This window comes from Macaca thibetana, chromosome 15 (assembly GCF_024542745.1).
Source record: "Macaca thibetana thibetana isolate TM-01 chromosome 15, ASM2454274v1, whole genome shotgun sequence".
Taxonomy (NCBI): Eukaryota; Metazoa; Chordata; class Mammalia; order Primates; family Cercopithecidae; genus Macaca; species Macaca thibetana.
The window spans coordinates 45,752,850-45,769,788 of NC_065592.1; the positions used below are offsets into that span (position 1 = coordinate 45,752,850).

Consider the following 16,939-nt stretch of genomic DNA (forward strand, 5'->3'; position numbering starts at 1 on the left):
TTCATGCTGAGTAGCTCAGCTTTTTGTGATGAGGGTTTCTCTGGGGCCATGCAATCTTTCCTTCTCAATCTTATTCCCACTTCTTTATCTTTCTCTTCAATTAATCATGTGAAAACAAAGCTATTCGCATGGTTCAGATAAAGCCTCAGTGAGTTACTGATCTGAGTTTGAGTTCTACTGCGCACACTAAGCCACCAGAAAGGAAGACCACTTCTCATCAGCCCAAGCCCCAGAAAGCAGGGCTTCCCCCACAGCCTGAATCCTGAAGGTGTAGGGCACAGTGTTTTCTTTCTTCATTGCTAGAGCTTTTCCTGCCATCATGAGGCCTTCAAAGCCCTTGCAGATGTTCTACATTTCTTTTTATTGTGGTAGGGATTTTTGGTACTTAGTCTTTAAAGCTTCACTTTACTTCCTTTCTATAAGGAGAAAGAAACAAGGAATCATTAGTTTGTTTGGTTATTGCTACAGACCCTAGAGATAATACCAGACCTAGTCAGACCAAAGAAGTGCAGACAGCCTCCCATTTAGCAAAACGTGGCTTCAATAAAGAGTGAAATAAATAATTTTGTCACTCTTGACAAAACTGACCTAGAACCAAGGCCACTGGTCTCATAAAGGTGCTCCCTGGCCTCATAGGCAGCCTGTCAAAAGAAAGCACTCCTTGGGGCCTTTGACCCTTCACATCTGTGCTTTACATTGTGCCTTACCCCAGAAGGAGATCCTGGATCTCTGGCACCATTTCAATTTCATGCACTTTGCTCATTTGTCTCACAAATACACTCCTAGTTAATAGATCATGATTTAGAAGGCATTGTCACTGGGAGTTCTGGTCACTGGGGAGAGAGAACGGATCTAACCCCCAGCTCAGCTGTGGGCTCATCAGGAAGCAGCTTTGCTAAACGTGCTTCCTGTGTCTGTCAGATTTTCTTCTAAGAGGCATTTCTAAAAAATGGGGGAAAATGAAGTGTTTAAATCAGGAAGGATTTCTGGTTCAGCTTACTTCAAGAAATGGAAGTGTTTTACATATCACTACATCGGCAATGTCCTGGCACAAATACCACAGAAACAAAACTGCTGAGCTGATAAGAACCTAGCTAATTCAAGGACATTTCTTCATTTAATAATTCAATAGAGATTTACTAAGAACTACTTTGTGCAAGGCACTTCCAAAAATATGAAGATGAATATGGTGTAATTTCTACTGTAGAGGCTCATAATGTGGTGGCTAAGACGTTCATTCATTTTTTTCACTCACTCAACAAATAATAATGAAGCTCCCGTTATATGTCAAGGATAGTTCCAGGGACTTAGGGACACAGTAGTGAAAAAAGACAACATCCTTATGGAGAGAGGTAGACAACAAACAAGAAATGAAAAAAATATCATTTAGTGATAAATGCTGTGAGGAAAATAAAACAGGTTAATAGAATAGAGGGTCTTGGTGGGGGTGTTAGAGCCCTTTTATCTGAAAAGGTAGCATTAAATGATGAAAAAGAAGCAAGCCATGCAAAGACTTGGGGGCAGACATTGCCAGCAAGGGTAAAGGTCCTAGGGTAGGAACAAGTTTGCTCTCTTACTTGACTTGTAGTTTTTCTGGGTACAGATTTCTAGGTCAAAATATGTTTCACTAAGCACTTTGAAGGTATGACCCTACTGGTTTCTAGGACCCAATGGTGCTTTTGAGAAATCTGATACCAATCTAAGTCTAATTTTTGTTAATATCTTATTTTTATCTCTATGAGAATTTTAAAGGGATTTCTCTTTATAACTAAATCTTTCTAGTTTGACCCTCTGTTTAAAAACAAATTATTTCTCTCATATTTTCTATCTCTGTGTCTTTTTGTTTTATGGTCCAGGAGAGATTTTAATCCTTTAATGGGTTTTTTAAAAAAAATAGCAATCCCATTTTTGCTCCCCCAAATTCTATTTTGTTGTTGTTCTTAGATGTTTTTCTTCTTTCCCCCTTTTAAAGCAACCTATTCTTACTTTAGATATGTAATTGCTTCTTTTCTCTGAGAATAGTCATAAAAATGTTTTAAAGTTCTTTTCTTTTCTCTTCCCTGAAATATAATTGTTTATTCTAGGTTCAGGTATTTTTTTTTTTAAGATGGGATATTGCTATGTTGCCAAGGGTAGAGTGCAGTGGCTATTCTCAGGTGCAGTAATGGTGCACTATAGCCTTGAACTCATGGCTCAAGTGATCTTCTTGCCTCAGCCTCCTAAGTAGCTGGGAACCACACCCAGCTTCCAGAGTCAGTTATTCTATTTGTTCATCCTCATCCACCTTTTTATGCTACTTGTTTCCCTCTAGTCCGCTTAAAAATATAAGTAAAATAATAGTTTGATTATTATAGGTTGCTGGAGTAGATTTCATTTCTTTTGGTTAATTTTGTTTTCCTAACAGGCTACTCCTCTGAATGGGAAACCATGAGTTCTGTGTAGGTAGAAAGAATATGTTGTTTAACAAATTTCACCCTAGGGTGTACAAGAAACTTGCAGGCAAACTCAAGCCCCCCAAATTTTAAATTAAGTGGGTTTTACTCTAAGGGCTGACACTCACATTTACAAGCCTTAGTTCTCTGCAGGTAGGTTGTTAAATTTATTTCAAAAGCAGTTCTTTTGTTTGGGACTGGTTATTAATCCTTTGTCAGACGGACAGTTTGCAGATATTTTCTCCCATTCTGCAGGTTGTCTCTTCACTTTGCTAATTGTTTCTTTTGCTGTGCAGAAGATTTTAAACTTAATGTGATACCATTTTGTCAATTTTTGCTTTGGTTGCCTGTATGCTGGGATTATAAGAGGCTCAAATAATTCTATAGGAAAAAACCTGATAGTCCAATTTAACAATGGACAAAAGATCTGAATAGATATTTCTCAAAAGAAGACATACAGATGGCAAACAGGCATATGACAAGGTGCTCAACATCACTGATCATCAGAGAAATGCAAATCAAAACTATAATGAAGCCAAGCATGGTGGCTGATTTCTTATTGTTCAACATCCTTTTCTTTCTAGTTGAAGGGCTCTCTTCAGCATTTTTTTGTAGGACAAGTATGATATTAATGAAACTGCTCAACTTTTGTTTGTCTGGAAAAGTCTTTCTTTTTCCTTCATGTTTGAAAGATATTTTCACTAGATATACTAGTCTAGGTAAAGTTTTTCCCCTTCAGCATTTTAAATATGTCATGCCACTCTTTCCTGTTAGATATGAGCTCTAAATTTCTTTTTAAAGAATTAATATGTCAGTATGTTCAGTTCTTTCCCTTCTACTTTTAAACTTAACTTCCTCGTAAAGCAACCTTTTTCGATTACCTACTCCACCCTGACTCATTCCAATTACCTACTCTACCCTGACTCATTCTGATCACCTGCTCCACCCTAACTCATTCCAATTACCTGCTACCTGCTCTGCCCTGACTCCCGCCAAAGCACTCACCCCATCATTCTTTTTAAATTAGCCATTCGGAATTAGTTTAGCCTATGTGGTCTAACCCTAGCCAATAGGGGAATGACACAGCAGCAGGGACCACGTGCGCCAGGGATAAGAACGCTTTTCCCTCCCTTGTCCAAGTGTGAGCTCACCATTGTTCCATCTGTAAGGGTGCACCCTTCCATATAGAAGTAACTTGCCTTGCTGAGAATTAAAAAGAAAATTTTATATTCGAGTGCTATTTCTTTTGTGGCACCGAAACTTTATATATATAACAATTTGGGGGACTCATCCGGGATTACATTCCCCTCCGGGATGGTCTCTGGTTCTCTCTCGTGAGGAGGTGCACCCTGCCCTATTGTGGTGGCCTCAGGGGTGAGAAATCTAGACCCACCCAGTGTGAGGAATAACCTGAGCTCTCAGCAACACGGGGGGTGCGGGGGGTACTGGCCAGCAACCTAGCTTAAAGGATCCTCACATACTGCAGCAATGACTTTGTGCACAGACCAAGGAAGGAGATGTCACGGGAGCCAGTAAAGTACTTCCTTGGTGGTCAAATTCTGGAGGGCTAAATGTGTATGCGCGTGAATGATCACCAACAACCCTGCTTGCGGTGTTGTTCGTGTGGATGGTAACTGTCAGGCCTCTGAGCCCAAGCTAAGCCATCATATCCCCAGTTACTTGCACGTATACATCCACATGGCCTGAAGCAACTGAAGATCCACAGAAGTGAAAATAGCTTAACTGATGACATTCCACCATTGTGATTTGTTTCTGCCGCACCCTAACTGATCAATGTTCTTTATAATCTCCCCCACCCTTAAGAAGTTTCTTTGTAATTCTCTCCACCCTTGAGAATGTACTTTGTGAGATCCATCGCCTATCCCAAAACCTGTAAGAACTAATGATAATCCCACCACCCTTTGCTGACTCCTTTTTTGGACTCAGCCCGCCTCCACCCAGGTGAAATAAACAGCCATGTTGCTCACACAAAGCCTGTTGGTGGACTCTTCACACGGACGCATGAAACAGTGACAACGTTTCTGTTGTCCTACTGCTGGAAGGAGTGAGTGGGTCCTCTCTGTGGTTCCGTAGCTACCTCATATGGCTTAGGGCAGATCCTGCTGTAGGATTTACACTGGCATGCCAACACTAAGAAGGTCCTGATTCTACCTTGGGGGAGTGGTGAGAGAAAAGCATGAGTAGGAAGTGTGCAAAGGACCTTCAGAGGGGGAAAAGGGGAGAAACAGGTCAACCTTCCAAGACAGGCAAGACACCCCCTGGTTTGAGGGGTTGAGCCTTCCCGGGCAAGCAAGGCAAGATGCCCCCTGGTTTGAGGGGTTGAGCCTTCCAGGACAGGCAAGGTGAGACATCCCTGGTGTTGAGGGGTTGAGCCTTCTGCTAATTTCAAGGGTTGAATCTGACACAACACCCCCATCCCGCCCCCGGCCCCCGCCGCTGCCGCCCTTTCCTTTCTTCTTGGGGAAAGAGAGAGCAGCTCCACTCCTGCAGGTCCCTACCCTAGGGGAAGAGAGAGAGATAGACAGAGAGGAGAGAGGGAAAGACAGGCAGAGAGAGAGAGAGGGAAAGAGGTGGGCGGGGGGAAGAGAGGCAGAGAGAGACAGAGAGGGGAAAGAGGCAGACAGAGGGGAAAGAGAGGCAGGGCCGGGGGAAGAGGCAGAGAGACAAAGGAGGGAGTCAAAGAGAGAGAAAGAAAGAGAAAAATAGAAGTAGTAAAGAAAAAACAGTGTACCTATTGTCAGGCCTCTGAGCCCAAGCCAAGCCGTCGCATCCCCTGTGACTTGCACGTATATATACGCCCAGATGGCCTGAAGTAACTGAAGAATCACAAAAGAAGTGAAAATGCCCTGCCCCGCCTTAACTGATGACATTCCACCACAAAAGAAGTGAAAATGGCTGGTCCTTGCCTTAAGCGATGACATTATCTTGTGCCTGGCTCAGAAAGCTCCCCCACTGAGCACCTTGTGACCCCCACTCCTGCCCGCCAGAGAACAAGCCCCCTTTGACTGGAATTTTCCTTTACCTACCCAAATCCTATAAACGGCCCCACACTTATCTCCCTTCGCTGACACTCTTTTCGGACTCAGCCCGCCTGCACCCAGGTGATTAAAAAGCTTTATTGCTCACACAAAGCCTGTTTGGTGGTCTCTTCACACAGACGCGCATGACACCTATTCCCTTAAAAGCCAGGGTAAATTTAAAACCTGTAGTTGATAATTGAAGGTCTTCTCCTTGACCCTATAACACTCCAATACCACCTCGTTGTCAGCGTAAACAAGGGTGTAGCCCAAAAGCACTGAGGCCACTGACAACCTGTAGCCTTTCTATCACAAATCCGTAACCCAGTAACCAGTGGGTGGCCCAAATGCATTTAGTGTGTAGCGGCAACTCCTTTGCTAACAGAAGAAACCAGAAAAAGAACTTTTAGAGGAAACCTCATTGTGAGCACACCTCACCAGTTCAGAACTATCCTGTCAAAAAGCAAAAAGGTAGCTTACTAACTCAAAAATCTTAAAGTATAGGGTTATTCTGTTAGAAAAAGATGATTTATCATTAACCACTGAAAATTCCCTTAACCCAGTAGGTTTCCTAACCGGGGATTTAAATCTTAATTACCATACAAAGGTCTGACCAGACCTAGGAGGAACTCCCTTCAGGACGGTACTATAAATGGTTCCCCCCTGAGTGACTGGGGTGGGGGGGAAACAAACCACAGTGGGTATTCAGTAATTGACAGGGAAACTCTTGTAGAAGCAGAGTTAGGAAAATTGCCTGATAACTGGTCTGCTCAAACCTGCAAGTTGTTTGCACTCAGCCAAGCCTTATAGTATTCCCAGAACCAGGAAGGAACCATCTATACCAATTCTAAGTTAATTTAGACTAAACAAGGTCTTATTAACAGCAAAGGAGAATTGAAATCCCAAACTTAGAAGGTTTTCAACAAAAGTAAAGTTTGCTAAAAGTTAACAGTGTAACATGTATTATCCTAACTTCTAATCTTGTGGCCTTAGGCAGTCTAGTCCACAGACATGAAGGAAGTTCGCTTCAGAAAAGAATGGTTATCATCTTTAGGAAAATTAAAGAAAAAAGAAAAAAAGGAGGGGGGAGAGTTTATGTAAAAAGAATGTTATATGGTAAATTCTTGTCCTAAAATAAATTAACTAATTGTTTTTTAAAAAAAAGGATATTTACAACAAGTCAGAAAGTTGAGGCATGTCAAAGAATTATCTGTGAAAGTCGTGGGAAAAAAAAGGTTATAAAAGGAAATTTATGCAAGAGATGTTGTATAATTTAAAAGTAATTAGGCCTCCTAAATATAAAACTATTGAAGAAACAGTATATGTGCAAAGTGTGTAAGGAAAGTAAAATATACTTTTGGTAAAAAGATTATAAAGAGGCATAAGAATGTGAATTTTTACTACATTAAAAGGTTAAAAATACATTTTTTTTGTTTTAAAGGTCTAAGCAAGTTTTAAAATGTTAATTGTAAAGGAAATTCTGTATGTAAACATATTAGCTAAAGTTAAAGAGGTATACAGTTTTTCTGTGAACTGAACATTAAAATAAAAGCACAACAAGTTTTTCTTAAAGCACTAACCTGCGTTTTAACAAAAATTATAAAAAAGGTTAAAAAGAGTCTATAAAAACCTTACCTTATGGTCAGACATTAAAAATTGGATAAATATGTCTACAAGGTTGTATTAAAATTAAGTTTAACATTAACAACCCACTAATATAAAGGTGAAATTTAGCTTATCTGGTATAAAAATCATACAGGAAGCATTATTAAATACAAAACGGTGTTTGGCTTTCTTTGGTCTAAAAACTAATAAAAATAGGTGCTAAAGGAAATTTCTCAGTAAGAAGGGCACCAAAGACTATAAAGTCCACTGCTGATGTCCCCACATTTAAAACAAAAGGTCAATTTCTTAGAAATTATATACTTGGTTTATCTTCCACTTTTCCTTTCCCTCAAAACTAAAAGACTTTTAGCACAGGTACCATCCCTAGAATTTCCAGTAAACCAGCACCAGCCTGAAGATCACATTCTCATCAAAAGGTGGAAAGAAGGAAAACTCGAGCCAGCCTAGGAAGGACCCTACCTTGTGCTGCTAACTACTGAGACTATTGTTCGTACAGCGAAAAAGGGATGGACTCATCACACACGAGTCAAAGCGCCATCCCCCCCAGAGTCATGGACCACAATCCCAGGGGAAAACCCTACCAAACTAAAGCTAAGAAAAATTTAACTCTTTTATCTATTCTATTCCTTTTATTCTTTCCTCGCTCTATTGCTGACCATCTAGTTATTAACATAACCAAGTCAATTTTGCCTCAAACTATTGCATTTAAAGATTGCCTTGTTATACCCTGTGGGGACTTGCCAAGTCAAAGACAGAAAAGTACTTCTGTCTCTCCTGACTCTCCTCAGAATGGGCATTAGTAAATTGGGACCATTTAATCTGGGGAGATTTCAATAAAGACCCCAGTGTCAATCAGGAGTCTTGCCCCCCAATGTATAACTTTTATGCGTAGTTGATTTAACGTTCTGTGGACCACTAAAGAGCAAGGATAGACTGCCCCAACCTGTTTTTGCAATTTCCTAAAACCATACATTCATTTTACTAAAGGGACAGCCCCCCTGTCAGCTAAACCAGTGTAACCCTCTACAGGCTATTATTTCAAGCCCCCAAAGTTCTCCCCTTTTCTAAGCTGGTTCCCTTCTTTAAGCCGGTTTTATGGTATGGGTGCTGAGGTTTCAGGGAGAGACCCTATTGGATTCTTTAAAATGCATTTCTTTGATCCCCTGCCGCCTGCACCTGCCTCTAAGCCTTTTTCCAAAACCTCTCACATCGGAACCATTGATCCTCCTCCATCTAATGACAAGGCCAAGAGAGTGATGGTAGAAGTTAAAGACTTAAAACAAACTTTGGCAATTGAGACAGGATACCAAGATGTAAATGCCTGGTTGAAATGGATCAAATATTCTGTCGGCACATTAAACAAAAGCAATTGTTATGCTTGTGTGCACAGCAGGCCAGAGGCTCAGATTGTCCCCTTTGCACTTGGTCTTCCAGTCAACCAGGCGTGGGCTGCATAGTAGCTTTTTTCCAAGATTCTACAGCCTGGGGTAACAAGTCATGCCAAGCTCTCACTCTGCTATATCCCGAAATCCGGAACCTTGCAGGTCAGCCCCCGAAGGCCATCCAGCTTCCATTTCCTAACACTAAGTTCACTTCCTGTCTCTCACGACAGGAAGGAAACTTAGCGTTCCTTGGAGACCTGAAGGGATGCAATGAGCTTAAGAATTTTCAAGAGCTTATCCAGCTGGGTGACAGAGCGAGACTCCGTCTCAAAAAAAAAAAAAAAAAAAAAAAAAAGAGCTTATCAGTCAGCCCTTGTTCATCCCCAAGCAGATGTGTGGTGGTATTGTGATGGACCTTTACTGGACATTCTGCCAAATAACTGGAGTGGCACTTGGGCTTTAGTCCAATTGGCTATCCCTTTCACCCTGGCATTTCATTAACCAGAGAAAGGAAAAATAAGATATTGTAAAGCTAGAGAAGCCCATTATAGGTCTTTCAACTCTTACGTCTATTTAGACACAATTAAAGTCCCACAGGGAATACCAGATCAACTTAAAGCCCAAAATCAAATAGCTGCAGGATTTGAGTCAATATTTTGGTGGGTGACAATTAATAAAAATGTAGATTGGCTAAACTATGTCTATTACAATCAACAGCGATTTATTAACTACACTAGAGATGCTGTTAAAGGAATAGCTGAGCAATTAGGGGTTACTAGCTAGATGGCTTGGGAAAATAGGATAGCCTTAGACATGATATTAGCAGAAAGAGGAGGAGTTTGCGTCATGATTAAAACTCAATGTTACAGGTTCACCCCAAACACCACCCCTAATAAAAGTATAACAAAAGCATTGCAAGGTCTGACTGCTTTATCCAATGAGTTAGCCAGCAACTCAGGGGTAAATGACCCCTTTACAGGATGGCTAAAAAAAATGTTCGGCAAGGCCGGGCGCGGTGGCTCAAGCCTGTAATCCCAGCACTTTGGGAGGCCGAGACGGGCGGATCACAAGGTCAGGAGATCGAGACCATCCTGGCGAACACGGTGAAACCCCGTCTCTACTAAAAAATACAAAAAACTAGCCGGGTGAGGTGGCGGGCGCCTGTAGTCCCAGCTACTCGGGAGGCTGAGGCAGGAGAATGGCGTAAACCCGGGAGGCGGAGCTTGCAGTGAGCTGAGATCCGGCCACTGCACTCCAGCCTGGGCGACAGAGCAAGACTCCGTCTCAAAAAAAAAAAAAAAAAAAAAAAAAAAAAATGTTCGGCAAATGGAAAGGAATAATAGCCTCAATACCTCCTTCGCAGCCGTAATAGGTGTATTTATTCTTGTCAGGTGCTGTGTCATACCATGCATCCATAAGTAGATGCAGAGGCTCATAAAAATGGCACTTACTAAAACCTCCCTTAACTATCCTCCACCTTATCCAGAGAAGCTTCTTCTTTTACAAAATCAAGCGAAACAACTAAGCCAAGACATGTTTTAAAAAAAAGTTTGAAAAGAAAGTTGTAAGGAAATACAAGGGGAGGGATTATTAGATATGAGTTCTAAATTTCTTTTCAAAGAATTAATATGTTCATATGTTCAATTCTTTGCCTTCTACTTTTAAACTTCCTCGTTAAGCAAACTTTTTCGATTACCTACTCCACCCTGACTCATTCTGATCACCTGTTCCACCCTACATTCCAATCACCTACTCCACCCTAACTCATTCCAATTTCCTGTTACCTGCTCTGCCCTGACTCCTGCCAAAGCACTCACCCCATCATTCTCTTTAAATTAGGCAATCAGAATTAGTTTAGCCTGTGCGGTCTAACCCTAGCCAATAGGGGAACAACACAGCAGCAAGGGCCACGTGAGGCAGGGATAAGAACCCCTTCCCCTCCCTTGTCCAAGTGTGCGCTCACCATTGTTCCATCTGTAAGGGCGCACCCTTCTATATAGAAGTAACTTGCCTTGCTGAGAATCAAAAAGAAAATTTTATATTCGAGTGCTATTTCTTTTGTAGTACTGAAACTTTATATATAACACTCCTGAGCTGTAATGTTTCCACTCAAAAGTCAGCTGCCAGGAGTATTGGAGCTCCATTGTATGTTATCTGGTGCTTTTCTCTTGCTGCTTTTAGAATCCTTTGTTTATCCTTGACCTTTGGGAGTTTGATTATTAAATGCCTGAGGTAGTCTTTTTTGGGTTAAATTTGCTAGGTGTTCTATAACCTTCTTATACTCGGATATTAATATATTCTATGTTTGGGAAGTTCCCTGTTATCCCTTTGAATAAACTTTCTACCCATATCTCTTTCTGTATCTCCTGTTTAAGGCCAAAAACTCTTAGATTTGCCCTTTTTTTTTTTTTTGAGATGGAGTCTCGCTCTGTCACCCAGGCTGGCATGCAGTGGTGCAACCTCCGCTCACTGCAAGCTCCGCCTCCCAGGTTCATGCCATTCTCCTGTCTCAGCCTCCCAAGTAGCTGGGACTGCAGGCGCCTGCCACGACGCCCAGCTAATTTTTTGTATTTTTAGTAGAGACGGGGTTTCACCGTGTTAGCCAGGACGGTCTTGAGCTCTTGACCTCGTGATCTGCCCACCTCAGCCTCCCAAAGTGCTAGGATTACAGGCATGAGCCACTGCACCCAGCCAGATTTGCCCTTTTAAGTTTATTATCTAGATCTTGTATGAGGGCTTCATTTTTTTTTCTTTTATCTTCTCTGTTTGTCTTCAAATAACCTGTCTTCAAGCTCACTAATTCTTTCTTCTGCTTGATCAATTCTACTATTAAAATACTCTGATGCATTCTTCAATATGTCAATTGTATTTTTCAACTCTAGAATTTCTGTTTCTTTTTAACTATTTCAGCCTCTTTGTTAAATTTACGTGATATAATTCTGAATTCCTTCTTTGTGTTATCTTGAATTTCTTTGCGTTTCCTCAAAACAGCTATTTTGAATTATCTGTCTGAAAGGTGACATATCTGTTTCTCCATGATTGGTCCCTGGTGCCTTATTTAGTTTGTTTGGTGAGGTCATGTTTTCCTGAATGGTCTTGATGCTTGTGGATGCTTGTTGGTGTCTGGGCATTGAAGAGTTAGATATTAATTGTTTTTATAGTCTCTGTAGTCTGGTCTTCTTTTTACCTTTCTTGGGAAGGCTTTACAGGTATTTGAAAGGACTTGGGTGTTGTGATCTAAGCCATATCTGCATTAGAGGGCACCCAAAACCCAGTAATGCTGCAGTTCTTGGAGACTGATAGAAGTATCACCTTGGTGGTCTTGAATAAATCTGGAAGAATTCTCTGGATTACCAGGCAGAAACTCTTATTCTTTTTCTTTTCTCTCTAACAGATTTAGTCTATCTCTGTGCCAAGCCACCTAGAGCTGGGTGTGGAATGCCACAAGCAACTCTGAGGCTACTACCACTGGGACTGTGCTGGAGTCACACCTGAAGTCAGCACAGCACTGAGTCTCACCCAAGGCCTGCTGTGACCACTACCTGGCTACTGCCTATGTTCACTTCAAGCCCCAGGGTTCCACAATCAGCAGATGGTGAAGCCAGCCAGGCTTATGTCCTTTCCTTTAGTGCTGTGAATTTCCTCAGCCCCCAGCATGTCCAGAGATGCAGTCTGGGAGCCAGGGACTGAAGTCAAAAACCTTAGAAGTCTACCTGGTATTCTATTCTACTATGGCTGACCTGACCCTCAAACCATAAGACAAAGTCCTTCCCACTCTTCCCTCCCATTTCCACAGGCAGAGGAGCCAGTCCCCATGGCCACCATCAAAGACCTATGGAGGCTTTGATGCCAGGCTACTGCCAATGTTCACTTAAGGCCCAAGGGCTTAGTCAGCTTGTGTTAAATACTGTCAGTCTTGGGACTCACCCTTCAGGGAAGTGGGCTACCCTCTGGCTCAAGGCAGGTCCAGAAATGCCATCCAAGAGCCAAGGCTGGAATCAGGGGCACCAAGGGCCCACGTGCTGTTCTACCCCACTGTGGCTGAGCTGGTACCTAAGCTGTAAGACAAAGTCCTTTTTACCGTTCCCTATGCTTTTCCCAAGCAGAAGTCTCTCACCATAGTCACCATGGCTGGGAATGTGCTGGGTTTCACCTGAAGCCAGCACATCTAGATGCTGCCACTCTACAGTCTCACCCAAGGCTCATAATGTACTACCTGGGTACTGCTGCTGGTCCTTCAGGGCCCAAGGGCTCTTTAGTCAGCAGGTGATGACCCTGCCAGGACTGGGTCCTTCCCTTCAAGACAGCAGGTTCCCTTCTGGTCCAGGGTATATCTAGATATGCTGTCTGGGAGCTAGGGCCTAGAATAGGGGCCTCATGACTCTGTCCACTGCCCTATGGTACTGTGGTTGACCTGGTCTCCAATTTGCAAGACAAAGGCCTCTTTACTCTTCCATCTCCTCATGCAGAAGAAAGGAGTCACTTTTATTACTGTAAGCTGTGCTGCCTGGGGTTGTGGGAGTGGTAGCATTAACATTACCTTCTCTGCTCTGGCTGGTGTTTCACTAGGTTGTGTGCACCTGCCCCCCCACCCCATGTCTACTGGCTCTGAGTTCAGTAAAGTATTATGGCTTGCCTAGGAATGGTAGTCTTTGTGGCCTAGACTGCCTTCAAGCTTATTTAGGACCCCAGAGCACTTTCGCCCAAGGTGGTAAGGCTTGACAAAACTGAAGTTCTGACTGCTGGGATGGGCGATTCCCTTCTGGCTAGGGTTGGTCTAAATGCTCCCTCTATGGGTGGGTGTCAGTGGAGTTCAACTTGGTTTTGCTTTCTGCTATGACAGAACAGCACTGAGTTCAATGCAGGGTTCCACAATTGCTGTGCTCTCCCTCCCCAAAGCTTACAAGTTCTTTGCACCATGCATGGCCACCAGGAGATGGGGGAATGGTGGCATCAGTAATTCAAGATTGTCTTCAATGCTTCTTTCAGTGATATGATGTTAAAACCAGGTATTGTGATTGTTCACCTCATTTTTGTTTCTTATGAAGGTACTTTTATATGTGGATAGTTGTTAAATTTGGTGTTTCTGTGGGGGTGTGGGGGGTGATTAATAAAGACTTCTATTCAGCCATCTTGTTCCACCTGTGTTTTTGTGTTTTATTGTTGTTTTTTATAGAGATGGGGTCTCGCTGTTTCCCAGGCTGCTCTCAAACTTCTGGGCTTGAACAATCCTCCTGTCTCGGCCTCCCAACCTGCTGGGATTACAGGTGTGGGCCATCACACCCATTTGAAGACATCCTGTTTTGAAGACAAGCCTAGGCTAAATGACCTAGCCTACTGTCTAATGATATATGTTGCTAATGTTGTCAAAAGCATATTTGCCCATGTTACCTTCCTGAATTCTTGACCATGATTGTCTTCCTCATTAAGAAACTAGGAAATGGAACTTTGATCAACTGCTGAAAACTACTTACTCAATAGTAGAAAGAGAAGTATAATGAATACTAGTTTTTGAGCTGAACGAACCTTCCTAATTTTCTAAAATCCCTTTTGCTAGATCCAAAGGATTTTGAAAAGGATCTGGGATGTTTCCCATAATAAAGAAGAAAAGGCAGTTTATAATTCAAATATTAATGATAAGAATATACAAAGAAAAGGTATTTTTTGAGTTTTCAGAGTCTAAACAATACAGTAAAAATAAATTGAAAAGTTATGAGATCAAGTGTAGGCATTACAGGAACTGTTCAGCTATGCAAAGAAGCTGTTTGAGAGAGGAAATTAATCTGTCTATATCTAGGAAGAATGAAGTCAGCTTATATCAGATAGCAGAAATAATTTATTTATTAGTCTTCAACTTAAACATCTCTTATCAAAGCTGATTGTTATATATTGTAGTGCTTTTCAAATTTCACTTCTTAGTAGAACACCCTCTATTTTTACAACTGAAATTGTATAAAATAGATAAACATGAAGTTGTTCTTTTTAAAGCAAGAACTTCAAAATGAGGAGGCTAGAATAATATCCACTTGATCTCCCCTATTCCCACTGCACCAGACCTTAAGACTCCTCTAAGAAAAGAGTTTGAAAATCTTCAGTTTAAATTAGGTGTTTTATTAGTCTAAGTAAGGTTTTATTAAAGTGGTCATGAATAAAACTGATTATAAGAAAATAAAAATATGTCTTAATTTCTAAACTGGGTCCTTGATCCATTCTTGTACACTAATCAAAGCATAATATCTTTTTAAATACTTTGTGACTATTCTTTCTAACAGAGGTATAAGCTAGACTCTCTTGTAACTTGTCTGTTCTTTTCTGCCTCAGATCTTAATCTCTGGGATCCTAAAACTGCTTGAGACTTTCAAACAGCTAAATTCTGAACTGGAAATGCCATTTCTTCTGTGAAAGGAAGGGAAGTATTTCTATTTGTAAAGAAACAAAGAAAAAAAAAGTATTTAACTTACCCAGAGTACAAGGACATTCATGAGATGGTCTATCTGTGTTCGTTTAAAAGTGGACTTTCCACTGTTCTGCATTAATTTGGTGTCTGGCCCTAAATAAAACAGGAAGATATCAGATATTAGAATCACTGAACATACTCAGAGGCTTGGAATTGGTTGAACTGTATCTTTATGATAATCTAACCTAACCACTTTCCAATGCTCATAAAGTCCTAGAGAAGGGCTCACAGTTTTCAATAACTCAAAAACGGAAAATTTTTTCTAAGGATAGTTCCAATGACTTCTTTAAAGTATACTCATGCAGATCCCTCTCTTTGTAGCTCCTCAGACAGTCTCAACTTTCATGGATGAGTTAAATTAGAAGAGGAGTCGCAAGCTTCTCTCTTATCACCATCTGGTTTATTTAGCTTAGGGAAAGAATTTTCTGATAAAGAGAGCCCCATCATCTTTTGAGGAAGCCCACTGCTGGCTCAGGCTATATTGAAAGTTTCTAACTGGGAATGGAAGAAACAAAAAGGCAATGGCAGTGATTTCTTCTGAGGTGGAGGCAGGGGAGCTGAGACTCCTCTGGAGCTGAGAGACAGAGATTCCATGTTTCTTCACGACAGGGCAGATGGTACGCAGAAGTAAGGAGCTTTTAATGGCCAATGGGACTAGAGCTGGAAATTACTAACTTGAGCTATGGCTCCAGAGAAAATGTAAGAGGTTTAGAAGAAACTGTAAGCAGCAATTTTTCTGGCCTTTCACCATCTGACCATTATTCCAACATGTGTTCTGATAAAGGACAGGTAAAGGAATTTCATCAATGTTTACACATGGGGAGCTGGGACATCTCTGATATGTGGACAAACGGTGGGAGTGCAGAGCATAAGCTATGCCATTCTTTCCTCTTAAACATTCCTCAAAGGGCTTCAAGACATGAGAAGTTTGGCTTACAGCCTGGAAGCTACAGGTACCATATCTTCTAAGGGTCCTTAGACTGACTTGCCCCAGGCTTCAGGAAGAAGGTAGAAATCATCATAGAACTTGGACATCATGTAGCAGGAACAGCAACTCAATTCCATACAAATACCTCAAAATGCTGGCATTAGTCTCTGCTCAGAGCTTCCCAAAGATACTACAATGTAACCAACCTTGGGAAAACTTAACTACATTTGTGCTGGTTGGCAGCCTCACTGTTATTGCTTTCAGGAAAGAAAAACATTTTGCTGAAAAATGAACTTTTTATGAGTGGCAATTGTGTGTGAGTAGTTGCTGAAGTATATACAGTAAAGAAAATAAGTCTAATTTAAGTCTTTTGAGTTTGGGAATTAGGTAGCCTCGTCATTGCCACTCTAAATCAAGAACCAATAAAAGAAGTTCCACCAGGGCCTCCCTAGACTCTTAAGCTTCTCCCTAGGGATTTGGTCTCATTAGTTTTCACAGAAGCAAGGAGTGTAGAAGACTCATGTCTAGGAGTAGATGCTCTAGAAGGGGAGCTCTGGGAATCTGAGTTGAATAATATTCACTGTGGTAAATCTTTCTTGATATTTCCTACTATGGTTGTTGTCACTGAGGGACTGGGGTAGCACAGAGGCTTCCTCCATTTTCCTGAACCACATCATAACCCAAGAAAATCTCTTACTAAATATAATGAATTGTGGTTCTAAATGACATCTCAAGAGGGGCCACTATTAATGATCCATATGTGACTTTTCTCTGGCATGAACTTTTTACATTATATTTTTCTCTGTAATAAGCATTGTATCCATCCTCTCTTCATGGGAATAGTTCACATGTATACTCTCCCCCTTCACGTGGTAATTCTATTGTACTTCCTCTGTATGTATACCCTCTCCTGTGTCCAGATCTGGTCAAAGAGACTCATGAATGCCCTGTGGTTTTGGAACGCAATGCTTTCCTCTAACAAAGGTAGAACCGATATGTTGGAATTTCATTGCTTGGAAACAGAAGTCACTTTTTTTCCCCTCAGAAACAAGGTTTTTTCCCCACAAATCTCCCGT

At 41.4% G+C, this 16,939-nt stretch overlaps 2 protein-coding genes across 2 annotated transcripts in view; both read right to left on the reverse strand.

Annotated features, from left to right (window-relative positions):
• The window catches only part of CCDC107 (coiled-coil domain containing 107), a 232,499-nt gene extending 227,622 nt beyond the window's left edge, over positions 1-4,877 (reverse strand). Inside the window, exon 1 of the mRNA XM_050762242.1 lies at positions 4,874-4,877. The gene's annotated coding sequence lies outside the window, so the exon portion shown is untranslated. The remainder of the gene's footprint in view (positions 1-4,873) is intronic.
• LOC126938110 (phospholipid-transporting ATPase FetA-like) overlaps positions 1-16,939 on the reverse strand; it is a 110,471-nt gene that overhangs the window by 43,412 nt on the left and 50,120 nt on the right. Inside the window, exon 11 of the mRNA XM_050762285.1 lies at positions 14,940-15,028. Within this exon, the coding sequence (XP_050618242.1) occupies positions 14,940-15,028 (89 nt within the window). The remainder of the gene's footprint in view (positions 1-14,939; positions 15,029-16,939) is intronic.